Source organism: Rhinolophus hipposideros, assembly GCF_964194185.1.
Source record: "Rhinolophus hipposideros genome assembly, chromosome: 22".
NCBI classification, from domain to species: Eukaryota; Metazoa; Chordata; class Mammalia; order Chiroptera; family Rhinolophidae; genus Rhinolophus; species Rhinolophus hipposideros.
In genome coordinates this window covers 26,332,214-26,353,323 of record NC_138068.1, presented here as the reverse complement: position 1 = coordinate 26,353,323, position 21,110 = coordinate 26,332,214, and the positions used below count along the sequence as shown (strand labels likewise).

Sequence of the window (21,110 nt, the reverse complement as noted above, 5' to 3'; positions counted from 1 at the left end):
AGTGACACAAGGTGACACTAGCCTATGCAGGACTTCTTGTCGTCAGCACTTTCTCCCATCTCTCGGCACCCTTTTCCCACTTACAGATTGAAGTGGGGCTGTAGGAGCAAGGGCTCGAGACGGGAAACTCTTTTCTGGGATGCACACCCTGGCCTGGGAGAGCCGTGGTTTTAGCCATGACTCTGTTCGGAGGTCTGACTTATCAGTCTTCTTTTCTCAAGTTTGCGCAGTTCAATCTGGGGTATTTCAGATACTGAGAAAGTCAGTCTTATTGCCCAGACAGGTTTATTCACTTGCAGGTGAGGCTGTACCTGTTGACAGCTGATGCTTTGGTCTAGTTTCTAGCTCCTAACCACCCTTAGGTATCAGATCATTTGGTAACCTACCCTGAAAGGTGCCTAATAAAGGAGGAGTTGTGACCAAAGGAGCCAAGTGGTCTTGGTGGATAATTGACCTTGGGTTGAGCACCCCAAGCCAGATTCAGGAAACCTGCTTTTTGAAACATTATATTATAAAGGTTTCTAGAAGAAATCACCCTTAGTCAAATGGGATTGGGAAACCCTGCATGGATCATGCCCTTCTTGGCGATACAGTGTTCTTAAGCTTGTGAGCAGCTCTGAGAAGTCCTGGATGGGAATGTTTTGTTTCCTGCATGAAACACCCATTAGTGTTATGTAGTTGGGCTTTATGGGCTGCAAGCAATACATTTTGGCAAACAGGAGCAGAGATGGGGAACTATTGGGAAGAAAATTACAGTTTGCAGAGTAGAAGTAGGAACTGAATAAGCAGGCCTGTGGGAGGAAGGGAAGTGAACAGTGGTTCTGGGAGTGTTCTGCCAGAGCCGCCGGAATGGTGGTGGGGTCCCCAAAGGAAGAGTGGGATTGGCTTTTTCTGGAGCATTCCCACAGCTCCCATATTTCCATAACCCTTCCCCAATTGTTGTCAAACAATGCCAGACCACAGAAAAAGATGGAAAATACCCTGTTTAATGAAGCTTGTGTAACTTTAATCCCCAGACCTGAGAGAATTAAAAAAAAAACAAAAAACCACACACACAAACCGACTAATTATCTCAAGAATACAGAGGTAAAATCTTACGTTAAGTATGGGCAAGTCAAATCCCAGAAGAAAGATACAGGAAGAGTTTTTGTCAAGACTGATTCAGTGGAAAACAATTCATGTTAACGGGTCAGAGGAGAAAGACCTATAATTTTAGCAATTGATACTGAAAAACATTTGAAAAAAAAGTAACTAATCCCAGTAAGAGTTGTGTAAGTAAGATATCACCAGTGCTTGTATTGAGTATTTCCTTTATGCTGGCCAAGATTCATGTGAGTAGTAAGTAATAATACAAGTGAGGAGTAAGACAAGGAAATGTAATAGAAAGGAGAAATGCTGAAAAAGAAATACGATTTGGCATATAAGTGTGCACTTAAAAAAACCAGTTTCTTCTTGTGGGCTATTTTTTGAAAACAATGGAGGAGGGAGTTAGAATGCAATCAGAAAAAGGACGAGGAAGGGTTTACCCTTTCCCCTCTGTCTCTCTGTCACCCACAGCATTACCTGACGTGCTTCAGTGGCACGATTGCAGTGCCCTTTCTGCTGGCCGATGCCATGTGTGTGGGGTACGACCAGTGGGCCACCAGCCAGCTCATTGGGACCATTTTCTTCTGCGTGGGAATCACAACTTTGCTGCAGACGACATTTGGATGCAGGTGAGATTGGGTTGCTAAATTGGGGTGCTGAAACTCCTGGAAGGCATATAGCAACGCCATTCACCTAGGGCTGCTTCGAAGGACTAACTGGAGTGGCAGGAGGGTTTCCTAGGGAGCCTTCCCCACCCCCAACCCCCGCCGTGTTTCTTCTCTTGGTGGATGGCGCCACCTCCCACCAGTTGTGCAAGCTGGAAACTCAGACTCATTCTCAGCTTCTATCCCAGCCGCTGGCAGGGCAAGCTCTCTCTCCAATAGCCCCTCCCGCCCCCATTTCCTTACTTCAGGCCTGGACTGCTCCACTGGCTTCCCAGTTGGTCTCCCTGCCTCCAGGGCTACTTCCCTTGCCCCACGTGGGCACCCGCCCCCTGTGCCATTTTTCCAACATTTGCATCTTCCTCAGTGCTGCCAGGCTGCAGTCCCTCTCCTGTTAAAAAAAACCCGGGACATACCCACCCTTTAGTCTTCTCCCTTTCTCTGTGTCCCCACCCCGCCCCACCCTTCCAGCGTGTCTGATCCCGGCTCTCCCCTTCCCTGCACTCACCCTGGGGTGAGCCAGCGCCCTCCCCGGCCACCCTGCTGTTTCATCCTCCTGTGCTTCTGCTCCCCAGCTGCCGGTGCACCCTGCTCATCCTTCCGGTCTGGCTTCTCCCTCCCACTCTGTGAAGCGTCCCTGCCGCCCCCAAGCCCCCTTTGTTCTCCCCTCTGAGCTCCCACACATGCATCTCGTGTCCGTTCTTCTAATGTGGCCCTTCTTCCACTATGTCCTTGTCTGTATTTGTGTCTTTTCCCACTGGACTGTGCTCCCCCGTTTGGTACCAAGGCTCTGGCTTCTTCACCTTTGCATGCCCGCCCCCAGCTTGAACGGGTGTGGAGCTGGCAGAGGAAGGAAGAGAACCGGTTCTTTCCTGCCTCCTCTTACAGGCTTGCTTTGTCCTCTCCTGTTCCCTCTTCCGCCCTCTTCACACTGCAGCCTCTTCCTTAGCCTGGGGCTCTGCTCGCTCATAGGGTGGAGCCGGAGGGGATGGGAATGTCTTCAAGGGACGCGCAGCAGGGGAAGCTTATGCTTCTGTCTCTTGCTCTGTTGCAGACAGTCTGAGGAAGGGCTTTGCCTTTCCTGCTGGGGGAATAAGGAGCCAGTACAGAAGGCGGCTTTGGAGTCATGGGCTGTGTTCTGATGAGTCAGGATCCTCCAGGACCTCGAGAGGCCTGCCCTTACTTGGGGGGCGGGAGAATATGGGGCGAACCGTGAGCAGTGTTAGGGTGTTCTGGCTGGTCCACAGGCAGTGTGCCCTGGGAAGGGAAATGGCAGCTGCCGTGCAGGTCTGCTGATGGAAGGGAGTCTTGTGGACTCACGGCTGTGGGGATGGCCAGCTCTTGGAGGTCTCAGAACCTCCTGCAGCTGCCACACTGAGCAGGTCCCTTACTCAGAGGGAGTGTCTCCTTGGAGGTCCTCTGAGGGGAGGGGCAGCGGTACCATTGACCTGCTGGGGGAAGGAGATGTGTTCTGCGCATTCCAAGGACGACTCAATTCATTTTATTAGAGCCAGGTTGTTAAATTTGGCTGGCAGCGTCTTTCATTCTGTTGATACCGCATTCAAAGTTCCATATTTCAAGTCCAGAGTGGACTAAAAAAATCTTTTGTTGGCTGACTCAGGAGCCTTACCTTGTACATAGGACACTGATTCTCTGGGGAAATGTCTATTTTTTCTGTTTTTCCTAAACAGCTGACTCATCAAGGAACTTGTAGCACAAACTATAGGGAATTTTGGGCAGTGCTTATAGTTAAGAATTGTTGGTTTATCTCATGAGGGGACAAAGATGCCTTTCTTATGGTAAAATATGCATTGTGTGCACCTGTGCCCTGGGCTCGTGCCAAGGTCAGCCATAGTTAGCCACATTGCCAGTGCTGGTTAAATCAAGCTTTTGGATATTTTAACGATAAACTGTAATCCCATGGGCAGCCAGAACCGACCATTGCCAGGGAAAAGCAATGGCTTACAGTGTGTGGCCAAGGATGATTTCTTGTCCTTCGTACCTGGGGAAGTGGAACAAGCAAGCATGAGACATTAGAGGGACCTGCACAACTTTATGATCTTGGACAGATGACCTCTCCGGTTCTTTTTCCTTTTGTGACAGTGAGAGGAGGCTCTTCATAAGGTATCCTGTGGATGACATTTAGCCATTATTTTAATGGACCTATTACGATTTTGTAAATTATTATAAACTTCCTAAAATACATTTGGGAAGTTACAGTGTATGAATAATAAGAAAAGTGTTCTGGTTTTGATAAATGCTAACATAGACCCTCATCACAGTCTGTGAATGATCTTTTCAACAGACTTACGTATTTATTTATTTCCCAGTCACCACAGGATCAAATAAACAGACAAAGCAATTGGGGCAGCGGGGATAGAGGGTAGGACAGTGCTGGAGGGAAGCGCCACTGTAGCCAAGAGTGGGGTTTATTCCCAGCGTCACAGCCATAGGATTGCAGATCGCCTTTGCATTTCTTGTGGTTTGTTTTGTGGGTATTTGGGGGGTAGTTCAGCACTCATTTCCTTAGGCTTAGCGCAGCAGAAGAAAAAGGTTTTCATGGTCAGCTTCCATGATTTCTAAGACAGATTTTCAGACTTCTCCAGCACGGGGTGGTTTGTGGTGTTGTGTGTGAGTTCTGTTCACTTCTTTGCGTATTTGCCTCTCACCTGCCGAGTACCTGATACTCCATTGCAGTAGATTTAGTGGGTGCCCGGGACCTAAAACCCAACTGTGGTCCATGCGTGTGAAGAGTGGGCCCTTTAGTTTGAGGAAGTTAAGACACCTGCGGGTCTTGAGCAGAGGAAGGAAGAAAGTGTACACATCCCGACCTGTGGGCTGTGGCCAGGGCTTTCCTCATCCTCCTTCCCCATGGGCAGCCTGGTGGAGAGGGGCATGCAGTTCCTGGACACCTGTTTCTCTCCAGAAAAATAACCAAAATTGATAGGAAAACAGTGGAGGGGACACAGATGTATGCCTCTGCAAACCTGAGCGCAAGCTCAGACTGCCAGCTGTAAGATGTTACCACGTCACAAACACTCCTTTGGGGACATGTTTCCCACGGGCTGGGCTGAGGCCACACGGAGTGTGTCTAGTGCAGAACAGGCTATAGATCCGCCTTCCTTCTCCCTTGGCACGAGAGTGATTCCTTTCCTTTGGGGACCATGACTGTTTTGAAATGGACGTTGTGAGTCTCAGCCCCAGTTGTGTGACCTGCATGGCTTTAGTGCTTCCCAGAGCCTCTGCCTGCAGGGGGCAGATGACTTCTGCCAGGCCTGCTTCTTCCACCTTCTCCGTCTCCTGTCTTTTCCTCCTCCTGCCCCCCACCTCTCCGTTTCATCCTCTCCCTTGATCTCGATTTCCTGCACTTTGCTTTCAACTAGATCTTCATTGAGCTCTCTTGAATGAGTATTCAGCAATTCATGGTTCTGGTCGATCTGTGATGTCAATCCCAGCCACCCCGCGGGCTTGTTCAAACCCTGAGAGATCAGAGCATGGTGTGTGGCAGCCTGGAGCAGCCTGGCCTCCTCAGCCCGGGGAGGAGTCAGAGAGGAGTCCGCTGATGCCTCACCTTGGCTGCCCTTTCCCAACAGAGACCATGTCTTGGTAGCAGATCCCAGCTTCCTGGGTCTCTGTCCCTGGTTGTCACTGCAGAGCCGGGGGTGAAGCAGGGCCGTCCAAGATCCTGCCCCTCACCTGCCATGCTGACCTTCCCTAACCTTCCCTGAGGTGTGGCAGGTGTTGTGTTTTTTTTTGGGGGGGGGACACCCCCAGCCTTTTGCTCCAGGTGCCTCTGGAGACATCACTCTGAGCTCTCCAGCAGAAGAAAAGGCTGCTGGGGGGGTGGCCCCTCCCAGAGTAGCCTCTCCAGGCCATCTCACGTCTGCTGTCCACACGCAGAACCTTCCTTTGCTGAGAAAGGTAGGATTTGGGACAAAAGAGTCAATGTAGCCAGTGGAGCAACCTGGTCTGTAACAGTCGTCTGCCCTGAGGAGAGAGCCCCCCCCACCCCCGTCTTGTATCTCCTTGGGTTCTGGGGGCCCGGTACATATTATGTGCTCACTGAGTACAGGGGCAGCTCCAGGATTCGCCAAGGTCTCAGGTTTGGTGCTTTGAACTATTGGTAAAACTTAGAGGGATGGAGGGATGGAGGTAGGGGAGCCTGGGGTTCCCCCCACATTCTCTCTCTGTATGTGTATTTATGTGGGGTGTATGTGCATCAATTTTTTGGACCGACTTGAAAGTTGCAGACAGCGTGCTGGCTTACCCCTAAATACTCTCCCAGGAAGGGGGGTCTTCAGTGTAACTATTACCACAACAGTCATTCTGCCACGTCATCCAATATGCAGTCTGTATTTAATTTCCCAAGGTGTCCCTGAAATATCTTCTATGGCTGTTCCCTCCGCTTTCTTGAACCAAGATTCATTCAAGTTCATGGGGTGCATTTGTTTGTTGTGTCACTCCGGTCTCAAGAATAATAAAAGGTTTCCACCTTTTCCCTCCGTTATCCCCCCTCTTTTAAAGGATCCAGGCCAGTTGTCTCATCAGGTGTTGCGTGATCTGAATTTGTCTGATTGTGTCTTCCTGGTGGTATTTGATTTGTTCCATAGTCCCCCTTACTTGTTGTAAAGGAGGAGGTGGGGCCATCGGCGTGGTGGATTGAGGGTGAACTTTGCCAAAATTCCTACATAGGTGACTTCGCATTCTTTGATGTCAGTCAGGCACGTGGTATCAAGTTGTGGGTTTTTCCCACCAAATAATAAAAATTGCTGTGCATTTAACTCAAAATGTTTTAGATAGTATATTAAAGAAATGGCGGTTAGTGAGAACCTGGAGGTAATGACCTTGAAGGAGGGAGGAGCTTTGCCTCGCTCCCCTAACCAGTTGCATTGGGAAGCTTTGACCTTACAGGGGGCATGGCTCTTGTTCCATTTTCATGTGACTGTAGGCAGGCAGTCTTATCTCTCAAAGCCCCCTTCCCTGGTCTGTAAAATGGTGGTATTAGTAATAAAAGTGTTAGCATCAAATGAGCTAATCCTTGGCATCTGTCCACACTCGCCTGTTGGAGTTATTGTAGTGGGCCTTCCGGAAGGGAAGGAAGCAGGTAGGCACAGGGGAGGCAGAGGAGTGCCGTGGGCGGGGACACCGGCTGGGATGCCGCTGGAGCCGGGCCTGATGGGCACAGCGGGCGGTCGGGTGCTGGCCACGGCCACCCTGCCGTCAGGTGTGCTTTTCTGGGTGGTTTCCCGCTTCAGTTAACACACCGTTTCTGTTCATGTTTCTGAGGTTCCCGGGAACTAGGAGACTGACAGCCCCTCTTAGTATACGTGGGGTTCATGAATGTAGTTCTCCCCAGTCTTTTCTTCTCTGTTTGACCGGCCTATCCCGCTTGCCCTGCCCCTGCCCATGCGCTCCGAATTGCTCCTCCTCTTCATGCCCCATTGTGTCTCCCCCTTATCCTTCCTTTTCAGGCAGGTGGTTCCATGGCAAAGCTGTGTGTGCTAGAGCAGCATTCCACGGCCTGAAGGACAGAGCTTCTCACTAAGTATCAGGAGGGAAGTGCTTCCCTTTTTAAATGTTGTGTTTTGTATTAGCTATTCAATATAACGCTAGTATTTTAAGGTATATGCTGTCATCCTTCCCCCATTTCCACTCTCAGCAAGTTACTTTATAGGCATAATTTAAAGCATATCTACTGAGGGGTAATTGACATATAGTAAAATTTATCTTTTTTACATGTACAGTTTTGAGTTTTCACCCGTGTGCAGTCACATAACCACAACCAACAGGACACTGCCACACCCCAAGGAATTCCTTCATGCGTCTCTGTGACTGGCTAGATCTTGAAGTAATAAAAGTATTTTAGGCTAATAGCCCTTGATCTGAAATAGTTGATAGACCATCATGTTTGAAAATGAGGTTATCAAAATCACATATCCAGCCAGCCCTCTGGAATTCCTGGGCTCTGTCTCGACAAGGCTTCCTGCTATATGGCTTGGGAGGGGAGAGGCGCCTGTCAGCTGCTTCCTCCCGAGATTCTCAAGGAGTCGCTCTCATTTAAAGTACTGATTAAAATAGTTCATGTAATTTTTAATATTTATCTGTAAAGCCAGAATAACATGAACTTGAAGACAAAGGTGGCAGCTGCCTTTAGTTAAGTTTTCTTTGAATCAACTCAAAATGGATTAGAGATCCAAATGCAAGAGTCATGAAACTATATAATTATTAGCGTGAAATAACAGTAAATTCCCTTTTAAATGTAGAAGTGGTGTTTTAAACTTTTAAACTAGGACTCAAACTCCAGGAACAATCAAAGTGGTAAATTTGATGGCAGATAGAAAAGCATGTTTTTGGAAACATTTGCATTATAAAAATACACGATAAATAAAAATGACAAACTGGAGAAAGTATTTTTATCATATCACAAGTAAAATCTAATATCTCTAATATAGAAAGAAGTCTTAAAAATTGAAGTTAAAAATATCAAAAATCATATAGAAAAAAGAGCAAAAGACATAGACAGTTCACAAAAAAGTTATGCAATGGCTCTTCACCATATAAAAGAATCATCAAATTGACTTGCAATAAGAGAAACACAAATGAAAGCCACCCTGAGATATTCTCACCTTTGTCAGATCGACAAAAAATAATCTTGACAAGCCATTCTGTTGGCAAGGCTGTGGGAGAAGAGGCTTTCCTATGCATTGCTGTTGGGCGCAAAAATAGTTCAACCCCTATGAAGAGGTATTTTACCATGTCTAGACTGCACATGCATTTGCTGTTTGATCCAGCAACCCCACTTTTAGTAGAAATTTACCCTGAAGATACATGCTTACAAATGCAAAATAATGCTTTGTAACTTGTAATTGCAAAATATTAACAGCCTAAATGCCCATCTATGAGAGACTGGCTGCTATGGTACCTCATACATTGGAGTCCTATGTAGCCCTAAGAAAGAATGAGAAAAATCTGTGAACTGGTGTAGAATGAGTTTCAGGACATATTGAAAAAAACAAATGGCAAAAAATGTGTGTGCGTGCACGCATGCACGTGCACCTTTGGTAAGAAAGAAGAAATAACAAGGATAAGGGAGGAATTAATAAAAATGGTTAACTATAGTGGGTAAGTGGGAGTGGTTTGGAGGATACCTGTATGGGAGTGAGACTTTCCTGGTATATCCCTTTACATAGTTTGATTTTTAAACTGTACACATGTTCAACGTATTCAAAACATAAAATCTAAAAGGATGAACAAAAAGCAAACCCTAAAATTGAATATATGTGAACAGAAACAAGTGAACCTAACTATATGTCCAATTGCTAACCACACAGAGGAAAGGAATTCCCAGACTTCATGACATAGTACGTTGTACACCGTGAATGGAATATATACTAAGGACAAAAAATAGAAATCTTACACTTAGTAGTCTAGTTAGTAGTGATGTTGGTATAGTCCTGGGACGTGTTATATGATGACATAGGAAAGGAGAAATGAATGAGGACACTGGTATGTGAGAAATTGGGATGCTCAGTGTAGGAGGAGAGTTACGAATCTGGGAAGAAGGTAATCCAGTGGTGTTGGGTTAAACTGGAGGTATCATTAGGAACTGTGATGAAAAAATAATAATAATTAAAAAAAAATTGTACCTCTAGTTACTGAATGACACCCAGGAACAGTGAGTCCCCCCAGTGCTCAGATCTCGGTTTAGAAATACCATCTTGCATCAGAATGAACCACGGCTCCTTGGAGAAGTGGTTGACTCCAGGGCCGGAGCTGAGGAAAGTACAAGTTGAGCTGGGAACATCTTGTGTCTGAAAGCAAGGAACTGCTCAAAAAAGTTAGGAGACTGGGGGGGGGCGCAGTTAATGTCAAAAAGAATGGGAACCTACGTGACTGAGCAGCTCTGGGCGAGTTTGGGACAATTTAATTATTGAAAAGGATAGTCATGGAAGTGAACTATGGAACTAAATAAGAAGCAATTCATGCATGTACAGTGAATTTCCAAAGAGAAAAAGAGGGATAGAGTTGGGACAAAGAGGAAAGCTGTTTTTTACAAAAGGACGCTAACGGATATAGATGGAATGATAAAATTAGAAACTCAGAATTTTTAAGCCCACTATGCAAGAATGTTACTGGGCTAGTGGGAGATAATCATTGCACAGGCTACGAAGTCACCCTACAGATTATTAATTACAAAAGGGTAAAGGTACGTTTAAAATGGACAGTCCCAGCAGTCACTACCCTAACCAAGAATTCCCACAGCCTGGGGGAGATCCTGTGGTGACAGGCCTCCTGATTCCATGCGGTAAGATGTACATGATACCCCAGCAGTCTCCTTGCCAAAAATTTTTTTAACCTGGCTCTAAACGTGACACGTGATAGCCAAACACAGCATAGGGACTGATTAGATTGGGGGAGTGGGGCAGATATTTGCACTTTTATAAACGGAAATTTAACTATGGCCTGAAAATTAGGTTACATTATTAAATTAGTGTCACATTTCTGGGGTGTGATACAGAGAGGCAATGATGGGACAGAAAATGCTTGTGCTTGCTGATATGACGGGGTGAAGTGCATCACGTCTGCAAGCTACTTTCCAACAGCTCAGCTGACAGATAGGTATATACATGCAGTAAACAATTGGAAAATGTTAAAAATCAAGAGAAGAGTTTTCTCTGACAAATTGTGTTTTGCTTTTCTTCAAAAGCACTTAGGACACACACTCCTGATAGCAAATTCAAAAATGAAACTGCAGCTCCTCAGAGCCAGGTCGGCTCTACATTTCTTAGAGATAGTTTTTAAATTGTGCTACAGTTTAGACTCAAATGTTTATTTGGCAACGAAAGGTTTTGCACCAACTTGATTTTCTTGCTAGGAGGAGGAAGCCAGGTACAAGAGTATACACTCTGTGTTGACGAATTCTGTTTTTGTTTATTGTCATTAAATGGCTTGTTTCTGGGCAGATACATTTCACACCTTCATGTTGCTGCTTGTAGGACCATTGCCTTTTAAACTTTTTGAGACATTTTCTTTGATGGTACCAGCAGAGGACTGCAAGCCCTGATGCCTGGGGGTATTACCTGGTTTTGTCTGGAAAATTTATGCACATTTTATTCCTTATTCTCTCTACCCAATGCTTTAAATCTAAAAGTCTTCTCCCAAATTTGCAGTTAAAATTAGCATGGCCAAAAGACTTAACCTCTTATTTCTAGTCTAATAAAATTTCAAATAATATTTGTTAATAGCACCTTCAATTAATTATTAAGCAAAAGTTGGTGTTGGGAATACAATGATGGGTGACACGGTCCCAGTCTTGTTGTCAGGGCAATTCTAGCCCACGGGCACCTGGGCAGGTCAGCGCGAAGATGTCCTCAGTGCTGTGAAGGGGCCGAGGTGCACACGGAGACCCGCCCTGGGGTGGCGGGTCATCTGAGCCGACAGCGCAGGATTAGTGGGGTCAGCCAAACCAAGATCGCAAATGGAGCCGCCTGTCGGAATGCCTTCTGAGAAGAGTTTTGGAGTTAAGGTCGTCTTTCCCAGTTCCGCCAAGGCGGTCGTTTCAGAGCAGGTCCTTCAGTAGTTTCCTCTTGCCTGCAGGAAGAGGGCGTTTGCTTCCTGGTCCCCTCTGACCGTCACATCAGCCCCCGTGCTGCCACCCACAGCAAAGTCTCTGCAGTTAGTTCTCCAGGAGTCCTGGGTCTATTTTTTTGACTCGCATGTTGCACATGCTTTTCTACTCGGAACCCCTTGCATATGTAGTGATGTGCTTTTCGTCCTCCTTCTGCTTAAGTGACTTTCCTACAGGTGCCCACAGCACCCTGCATCGCCCCCCTCACCGCCCTTCACGGTGCCTATGGTTATTCTCCTTCACACAACAGAAACCCCTCAAGGGCCCAGGGGTAGTTTTTTCCATAGTCATACCTGCTTTAATTGTGTCTGTGTCAAGCAGACGCTCAAGAAATGCTTCTTAAATGACCAAAATAATAAATCCCTTCATCTAGCCCCAGGGTTGTCAGCCTTTGCAGTGTCTGGTGCCTCAGCCTCACCCAGAAGTTATTGTTCAAAATCCACATTCAAGGACTCCACCCGCAGCTCTGACGAACCAGGGCTGGGTGAAATGCAGTAATTTCCATTTTAAACTAGTGACTCTCAAGGAATCATGAAGCAGCTTCCTGGCAACTTGGGGGTGATTTATAGAAATCGTGGGCAGAAAGTCCTAAGTAATAGGGGAAACACATTATAAATCCCAAGAAGGAGATCCTGGAATATTTCCTGGAGGAGGTGGTATTTGCTTTGTGCCTCGAATGATAAATAAAAATTGAACATTAGAAATGGGTTGATGGCAGAAGGGATCAGCAAAGGCCCAGAGGCAAGAACCTGGACCATTTTGCCTGAAGTGCAGATTTGTGACGAGGCCAGGCTAGGGAAGGGTTGGGGTCACTTGGGTACTGAGGACGAAATGGGGTGCCTCCAGCCGGGCTTTGAACAAAGTAAGCATTTGTCTGGGGCTGGTTAGGGTCTTTTGTTGTCGTGGGGCTAAAGCCTGACATGAGAGTGCATCATGACAAAGGCTCAGAATTTCTCTGAACATCTAGTGACACTGTTAACTTAAAAAACTTTTCATCTGCAAAAACCCATCACCTCTTCACATATTTAAGGTAAACTTTCCTTGTACACAAGGTCGGCAAACTTTTTGTGGAAAAGGACAAGCAGTAGTATTTTAGGCTCTGTGCTCTCTGTTGTGACTGCTCCACGCTCCCTTCGCAGCACGAAAGCTGCAGTAGATGCCTCATCAATAAATGAGGGTGGCTGTGTCCCAGGAAAACTTGATGCACTAAAGCAGGTAGTTTGCCAGATTTGGCTCACAGGTGTAAAGAAGGGCAGAGCACTTGTTTCCTTTCCAGTCGTCAGTACAAAATTAAGGAGCAGGCAGTTCTGTCTACTTGGGGAGCCTGAGGACTGGAAGTTTGGGTGCTCATGTGAGTCAGGTGCAGAGGGAGGAGCCTAGGACCGAGATCTTCATGCTGGGGAAGTGCCTGAAAAGCCACTTTATGAGATGAGACTATCAAGTGCTTTGTCATGCTGAGTCTTTCTCTTGGAAAATTGGCTTCGTTGCTTGTGATTTAGGGAAGCTCTTGTTGAATGGAGTCATATGTTCTTGTTGCAACTTTTTCTCAGAAAGGGAAAGCTACTGACTCATGCTGCCAGTTCTGGAGACCACACCTCACTGCGAGGGTGCTGACTGCTGCTTACTGTAAAGCAGTCGCTTGTCCCCCAGCCTGGACTGCTGGTGGCAGGCAGTGCACATGGCTGAATGGAGAACATCTAAGCCGTCATCACGGGAGACGTTGCCTGGGGCAACACTTGTGGGAATTTCCTATTATCACCCACTTTCAAAGGAACCAGGGTCTTCCTGGCTTGAAAGCGAGTGAGCTTCTGTGTATCAGTGCTCTCAGGGCCTCTGGTCATGGCGAAGCCATAAAATGTTGCCCCGAAAGGTGTCCAGGCTGTGATCAGGTTCAGAGGGAGGTTAGAACTAATTGATGTCACCAGGAGTGGGACCCAGAGTAGTCTTCACTGGCCCACATCCGGTGGTCACCAGTGCAGTGCTGATTGCAGCGTTCCCAAGGACGAGCTTGCTAAGTGCAATCCATATTACATTGCCGTAGGACGCATTGCTTGACATTTGAAACAACAGTAAAATAGATGGTGTTTGGACCTTTTGAGATGGCTTCCATTCCTAACTAGATGCTGACCTCCCTTTACCCTTTCTGTACATAGCTGAAAAATTGTGCTTAAGGAATTTGTGTTGAAATGAAACAGTTTTTCCCCTTTGATACACATGCCCACTTCAGGTGACCTTCACTTCCACTTTGACAGCACTATGCCGTAGGTTCCTCTGACAGGTAATTAATTATAAATGGATGGTTGGCAGAGGGCATGCCCGTGTGAATGGCCGCCAGCAGTGCATCTGCTGTGCACCGTGCAGCCTGTTCCTATGTCTTAAAGCCATCGGCTTGCCTACTCTCAATTGATGTCATTGCATGATAAAAATGGCCAGGAGAACAAGAGGGTTTTGACCCTCATCTGCCTCAAAATGGTACATGCCGACTCTGGACTTGTAAAGTGGCTGTTTGCCTGCTCAGCCTACTTCCTCTCTCAGTCAGAGCAGGACACGCTGTCAGACAGCTCAGGGGAAGCCAGCTGGGTTCCCGTCCTGCTGGCCAGGACCCTGATACGAGGCTGCTTGGTGATATTTAAGAAGTCTCTGGATGTCTGGGAGTTCCCAGGCCAGCAAGCAGGAGCCAGTTTTATATTTTACCCTGAAAGTAATGTTAAAAGTAGTGATCAAGTCCTCATGTGAGCCCATAAAGCCACCTTAATAAAACTAGCTGAAATGCTGTACATACCCAATAAAAAATGACAAAATCTTTTGAATTTCAGTAGCTCAAGTGTTTATAAAATTAATATGAAGTATCTGTAATATAATTGAATGATGACATAAGAGTATCTGCATTTAGTTTGAGGATATGAGCAGATTTTATGGAGAGTCTGCATTTTTCTTGGGTCCTTTAAAAATAAGGTTTAGAACACTTTTGAATCTTTTTTATGATTAAGCAGAATATTGTATCTACTGTTGATTTGTAACTTACAGCTTTCCTTTTCCTCAATAGATCTCGGTCACTAATGTGATTTTAATGCTTATCCTCTATGATTTAGTTTTTGACTTACAAAATGGAACCACACAGGAAGATAAATTTTTTGTTTGATAACCGTTAAGAATTTGAAAGGGAGGAGGAGGTGGAGGGTGGTGAAATAGAAGACATACAGTGATATTTAATGAGGAGCTCACAAACTCGGCAGGAAAGGGAGATGTCCAAATGGCCAACATGCCCCACCCCCAAGGGGAAAGGTGGCGATGGCAGGTGCCAGTGTTGGGGTGCTGGTGCTGACTGCAGGGCTCCCCCAGGGCCCACGCTGGGGCTGTCTTGGGGAGAGCAGGAGGGGTGGATGGAGAAGCCAGTGGCCCTGGCTGCATGGCAGAAGAGATCTTTGCAGACTGGGGTTCTTTCTTCCAGGTGTGCCTGCATTTACTCATGTGCTGTTTGTCTATGGAAAAGACTGTTAAGCTGTCAAATAGTGAACTACCTCGGTAGTTCCTGATGCCGTGATCATGGTTTTGGTCTCGTTTCTTTTAGGTTACCCCTGTTTCAGGCCAGTGCTTTTGCATTTCTGGCCCCTGCTCGAGCCATCCTGTCTTTAGATAAATGGAAATGTAACACCACAGGTAATTGCAGTTATTTCCACATATGTCATTGGGGTCCTTTAATGCAGGTGATAAAAGGGAGGCCCTTGGCAGCATTAAATCCTTTCTGGAATCAAGCACAGAAAACACAAACCAACAAACAGCTTAGAACACTCCAACTGTGGATCGTGTTTCTGTCTCTCTCTCTATCCACTCGTTCATCCCTAACCCCAGAGCAAGTAAGGACCAGAAGGGACCTCATTTCTCTACGCTAATGAAATTTATAAGTATGGAAATGGAAGAGAAAAATATTTGTGCTATTTTTCTGCCTCTTTCTTTCAGTGGATTTTATGAACCACCAGTAATCACTCTCTTTGCTGCGTCAGCATCCCTTCTCTGAAACATCTCTGCTTTTTAAGGATCTGGCTGCTTTGGTTTTCTGCAAATGACTTTCGTCCCCTTTACCCCCACAGTGATTGCAAAGATCCTTAAGTAACCCTGTAAGGTCAGGAAAAGATAAGATAGGGGATTTGAGAAAAGCCAGACCCCGTTGTACTCTCAATAAACTTCCATTGTAGGTTCTAGGAGCAAAGTTTTTCCAGCCTTCACTTCTTTTCTTGCTCCTAGGAGTTACTTTGTGACCACCGATTTGATTTGGGGACTGGAGAAGGCCCTCTGCTTTATCTAGGTTTTCATACCCTCAGTCAGGCAGCCTTGCTATTGGGCATTTCAATTAGCTGCTTGCAAAGGTTGGTCTTTGTGTGAGGCTGGCACCAGCATTGTGCATCACCAGTTCAGTCAGCTTTTGACAAGCTGGGAGCTCTCAGTCGATGAATAAATTTGGTTAAATTAGCATTGGGGAATCTACCTTTCAGTATGGTAAGCCGTACTGTTGAATTTCAGGGATGGGTATTGATACAAATATACTTAGAACAGGGAGGAAATTCTTCTTAAGACTAAAATGAATGTGTTTTGTGAAATAGCGGTGTCACTCCAAGAAAAATTTTGTCTTTGTGTTTGTTTTCAAGATGTTTCAGTTGCCAACGGAACAACAGAACTGTTACACACAGAGCACATCTGGTATCCTCGGATACGTGAGGTAAAAGATGAGTGTCATTTGCTTGTGGCTGCTTTGTGTTTCTTCTCAGCGTCAGTGTTGGTTGTGCCCCCAAAATTGCAGTTGCTTGCACTAAGCCCTTTTCTTTTCACCTACTGACATGTTTATTTCTGTTAAACTAAATTTAGATGACATCACTATAAAATAAAGCATTCAGAAATGCTTTGTGCAGCCAGACAGTATTATTTCTCATCCTTTATTTCCTTCCGTCTTTGCTCTGGTGCCCCCACAGACCTGCCCACTCACCCCCTCCAGTGTAACCAGCCGAGGGGCATGGCTCCCTTGAAAGAAGCTTCAGAGGCTTGTCAACAGGCAGCAGAACCATTCATTCTGGCCTCAGTGTTTGCCTGCACTTGTGGAAAGACTTAAAGATAATTGTCTAGTTACAGTGCACTTGAGTAGAATGGATCATGGGAGTCCTCAGACATGAAGAATGGCTGGCTGACAATTTATCCAATTCTTTCAAAACCTGTAAGATCATACACCATTAGTTCAGAACCAGCATAGCCATTCTGCACTATAGACACATTCCTTTCAAGTTTTTGTCAATAACACTATCTTTTAAATGTCCTGTTACGGCTCACTTTTTAAAGTCAAGAAGCCTCATTATAGTGTTCCTTTGAAGCTGGTTTTGAATATCATGTGTCTTAACGAATTATAGATTACTCCTGTCTCTTTTATCAGTGGAAAATGCCAGTTGGCTTTGTGTCCAGTGCTCAGTTCTGTAATAGTCTTACGTCAGTCAGGTCATACTTAGGCCCCAGTCACACCCATTGGTTTCTTTTGGAGTTTCCGCGAATTTTCCAGCCGTGTCATGCCTGTTATATAATAACTCGATGCCTTGCAGAGTTATAGTTGGAGGTGACATTTAGAGTACATGATAGATAAGCAGCTTACTCTCATATCTGTGCCCTTTCTTGTTCCAGATCCAGGGGGCTATCATCATGTCCTCACTGATAGAAGTGGTCATCGGCCTTCTAGGCCTGCCTGGGGCTCTGCTGAAATACATCGGGCCCCTGACCATTACGCCCACGGTGGCCCTCATTGGCCTCTCTGGCTTCCAGGCAGCAGGAGAGAGAGCGGGGAAGCACTGGGGCATTGCCATGCTGTAAGTATTCCGAGACCACTCAATTGTGCAATTGTGGACGGTAACAATCTCCCCCATTCCCACCATCGAGAGACAGCCTCTTGGAACATTTTGAACATTTACATAGATTTAGGAGATAGGTTTTTTTGTTGTTTTTGGTTTCCTTTTTTTTTTTTTTTTTTTTAAGTAAGAGGGGTCTGCCAATTTAAACTTTACTTGCTTCATGCCAGGGAATTACTGAAGGGTGTTTTAGACCTGGAGGTTGGAAAGTGACTTAGAGTCAAGGTATGCCAAAGACAGATCCGGCAGTGATGTGTAGAGGACGCTTTCACATTTTGGGAGTGGATAAGATGGTGGTGTTATTAGCTCTTGGCCGCTGAGGCCATGCCAACCCTCCTGCACATGAGTTGAAATACTAGGAGGCTGAATCCTTTAGGTGAGACTCAAAACTACTTCCAGACTGACAGGGGGATCTGTTGGCATTGAAGGAGACATGGCTCCCAGGCCAGGCAGACCTGTGCACACCTGTGAGGAGGCCAGCGTCCTGCCAGTTACTGCCAGTCCTTTCACACAGAACTTCAAGCCTATGAAAGATGCCACTTACCCCTTTAAGTAATGACAGTAAAGACATCCAAGACTTTGATAATGATGTAAGATTGATTATTAGAGCCATGGACTCTTCTGTATACCACACACAGAACGGACATTCTCTTGTGTGTCTATAGACCATCTGTAAGAGTTGATCCCATAATAGAGAAATGGTTCCAAGGCTGATTTACCGACCAGTAAAATTTTTAAAACAAGTAATGACACAAGAGGACTTCCAGTTGTTTTTGTTTCGCTTTGTGAACTGTTCTGTAATTATTTAATAACAGACAGCACTTATTAAGCCTGTGCATCGGTGCTTTACATAACAATTGTATTATTATAAATTAGGGATCTTTCATGAATAAGATTTTAATTAAAATGCCTCATTCTTAACGGTGAAAGACTTAAGTCCGGGCTGCCTGTCGAAATCAGAAACGAAGATAAGCGTGTTTATTATCACCAGTATCATTTAAAGTTTTCTTGGATGTGCTAATCAATGGGTAAGACAGGAAAATAAAATAATATGGATCAATACCAAAAATATCAGGAAGGAGGGAATGGTGACTTGTCTTTATAAGAATTAAAATACATTCCAGAGCTTAATAACAATAGAGTGTTCCTGGGACAGGACTAATTTTTGTAGAGCAGAACAGGATGGATAGAAATAGAACCCAGAAAAAATTCATTTTAGTATACGATGCAGTCATATTTGAGATCAGTGGAAATGGAAGAATTATGTAGGAAAAATTAGATAATTATTTGGAAAAAAAGTTAGATTCCTACTTTATATCAAATTACATTTTAATTAAATTAAGGCTGAAATGTAGAAAATAAAGCCGTAAAAGTGCTAGAAAAAAATTGACATAAACAAGTTAAATTAAAGCTGAAATGTAGAAGATAAAGCCAAAAAAGTTCTAGAAGAAAACCTACATAAACATTTAATCATGAGATAGGGAAGATCTTAAAGCAGACATTGAAAAGAGAAAGATCTATAAATTTTACTTCTGATACACTTAAAACTCATATCAAAAGCCACTGAAACTAAATTATAAATGAATTTGGGGAAAATAAAACAAATTCCACAAGAAAGGCCAATGTCGCTGATTCATAGTTTCACTGATTAATTTAAAAGAGGGAGGGTCCTATTGGAGTGATGGATAAAGGATATGATATGAGCAGCCATTTAACAAAAAAAGGACATACAAACAGCCAATGAGTGTGTAGAAAGGATTACCCTCCCCAGTTATGAAAATGCATATTCACAGGGATTCTGTAAGCAGTAGTAGCGTAGTGGTAGGGGATTAGTTTGTAAAACATGGGTCCTAAATCACTACAATACAGGTGGCATTTAGAGGCAGATTCTCAGGGGAGTGTAAATGTGGCAACATTTCTAACATTTCTGACACATGTATAGGCCTTTGATGGGAACTGGTTTTCTTGAAAAAAACTGACTTTTTGATTACTTTTCTTAGGGATAATTTCAAACCTGTTTTCAAAAGTTGAGAAAATAGTATAACATGAGCCCTCCTGTACCATCACCAAACACTCAAGAGAAGTCTCATTTTATCTATACCCCCAAATACCGTATTTTGCCATGTATAGTGCACACTTCCCCCCACCCCAAATTTATGAGGGGAAAATGAGGATGTGCATTATACATGGGTAGTACTAATTCCGTATCTATGTAAATGTTTTTAATTCTTTTATTTATGCTCATGAGTTAAAAGTGTAACTATAAAAATCAATAATATGCATATGCAAAGTAATACCCTGGAATATGATCATTGGTTTTGTTGAACTTTTGATGAACTTGCAACAAGGAAGAGTTCTTGGCCTTCTATGATACGTAAATATCTTACATTTATTACTGGTACATAAAATTTCTTGTATATTGTATCTGTTCTTGTGTTCTGTAATTATTTGTTACATAAAATTTCTTGTACCCTAATATGTTAAAAAATATAAATGCTCAAGTTCCTTTATAATACAAAACACAATTACCTGAATGTCAACAAATAAAAAATTTGAATTAAAAAAACGAAAGATTTTTTCCCCCTGAAAGTTTGAGCCAAAAATGTGGGTGCGCATTATACATGACAAAATACGGTACATTTAAATTCCAGTCATTTGAAGTTTAGCAGTAGCTAAACAGACAAATCTAAAGTAGAGTAATAGTCCATTCCTCCATCCCACCCCTCAAAAAATCTGCTTATAGTTAACTAGTAAAAATTAAATATTTATCCTTCCATATTTTTATATTGTTTATGCATAAATACAAACGTACATATACTATTATAATTTTATAATTTGTTTTTCACCCAAACAATTTTTGGGTGTCTCTCCAAGACAATGCTTTGATCTAGTCTTTATAAAACTGCACAATGTTAAACAGTATGAAATAGTCTGTAATTGATTAAACCATTCCCCAGTTGAGACTCATGAACGTTGCATAAAATATTTGTTGTTGCAAACGATGCTGACCTACGTAATACAGGTAAAAAAATGACAAAGTAAATAACGATAAAGTTTTTTAAATTGATGAAAAATTGGTGGAGATTTAAAAGTTCGATAAGACCCTATCTTACAGCGAGTAGCAAACGAATGTTCTTGGTTCCTGAATGATGCTGTAAATTCACCCCGCCTTTCCGTACCTACCTGACAGTTTGTATTGTCTCAGAAGCTTTTCAATAAGGTGTTTACTGTTTGCCAGATCCGTTCTAGTCCTAGGAACTTGTCGTACAGAGATACTGAGGCAAGTGCCAGGGAGGGGTGACCCATCACAGGTGTTTGTGTTGTCACAACCATATGGCAATTGTTAAACAAGATGTGGTACGTCTATAAGATGGAATGCTAAGCGGTCACTAACGTAAGGCGCTGGAGCAGATCTCCATCTGCCAAGGTCATGGCACCAGTAGGGTTCAAGCTGCTTGGGAAGCAGCATGTCAAGCATGACTCCACCTCGGGTCAGATGATGATGACCTGTTGCTGCGCCAGGGCAACGATGATGTCAGGCAGTCCAGTCTCACTCTCTACTCCGAGCGTGACTCATAAATACCCCGGGAACGGAAACCGTGCGGGACTGATAGACCAGCGTGCTGCGTGGTTGTTACCCAGTGATAGAATAATGTGATCTTCAGGATTTTGTCTTTCTTTTTGTTTATCTGCCTTTTATAATTTCCCTACATTTTAGTATGCATTTCTTGAATAGTATATGTCAAGGTAAAAGAAAGGTCAACAAGCAAATGATATGTGAATGTGAGGTAGACAGAGCCAGCTGTGGTGGATGGAACCCTGGTCTGAGGCTCTGGGGCTCAGATCCTTTTC

At 44.4% G+C, this 21,110-nt stretch overlaps 1 protein-coding gene across 3 annotated transcripts in view; it reads left to right on the top strand.

Moving 5' to 3' along the window:
- The window catches only part of SLC23A2 (solute carrier family 23 member 2), a 114,594-nt gene that overhangs the window by 69,843 nt on the left and 23,641 nt on the right, over nt 1–21,110 (top strand). For all 3 annotated transcript variants that reach the window (XM_081033939.1, XM_081033937.1, XM_081033938.1), the window contains 4 exons: nt 1,558–1,715; nt 14,948–15,036; nt 16,023–16,093; nt 17,038–17,219. In XM_081033939.1, the coding sequence (XP_080890065.1) occupies nt 1,558–1,715; nt 14,948–15,036; nt 16,023–16,093; nt 17,038–17,219 (500 nt within the window). The remainder of the gene's footprint in view (nt 1–1,557; nt 1,716–14,947; nt 15,037–16,022; nt 16,094–17,037; nt 17,220–21,110) is intronic.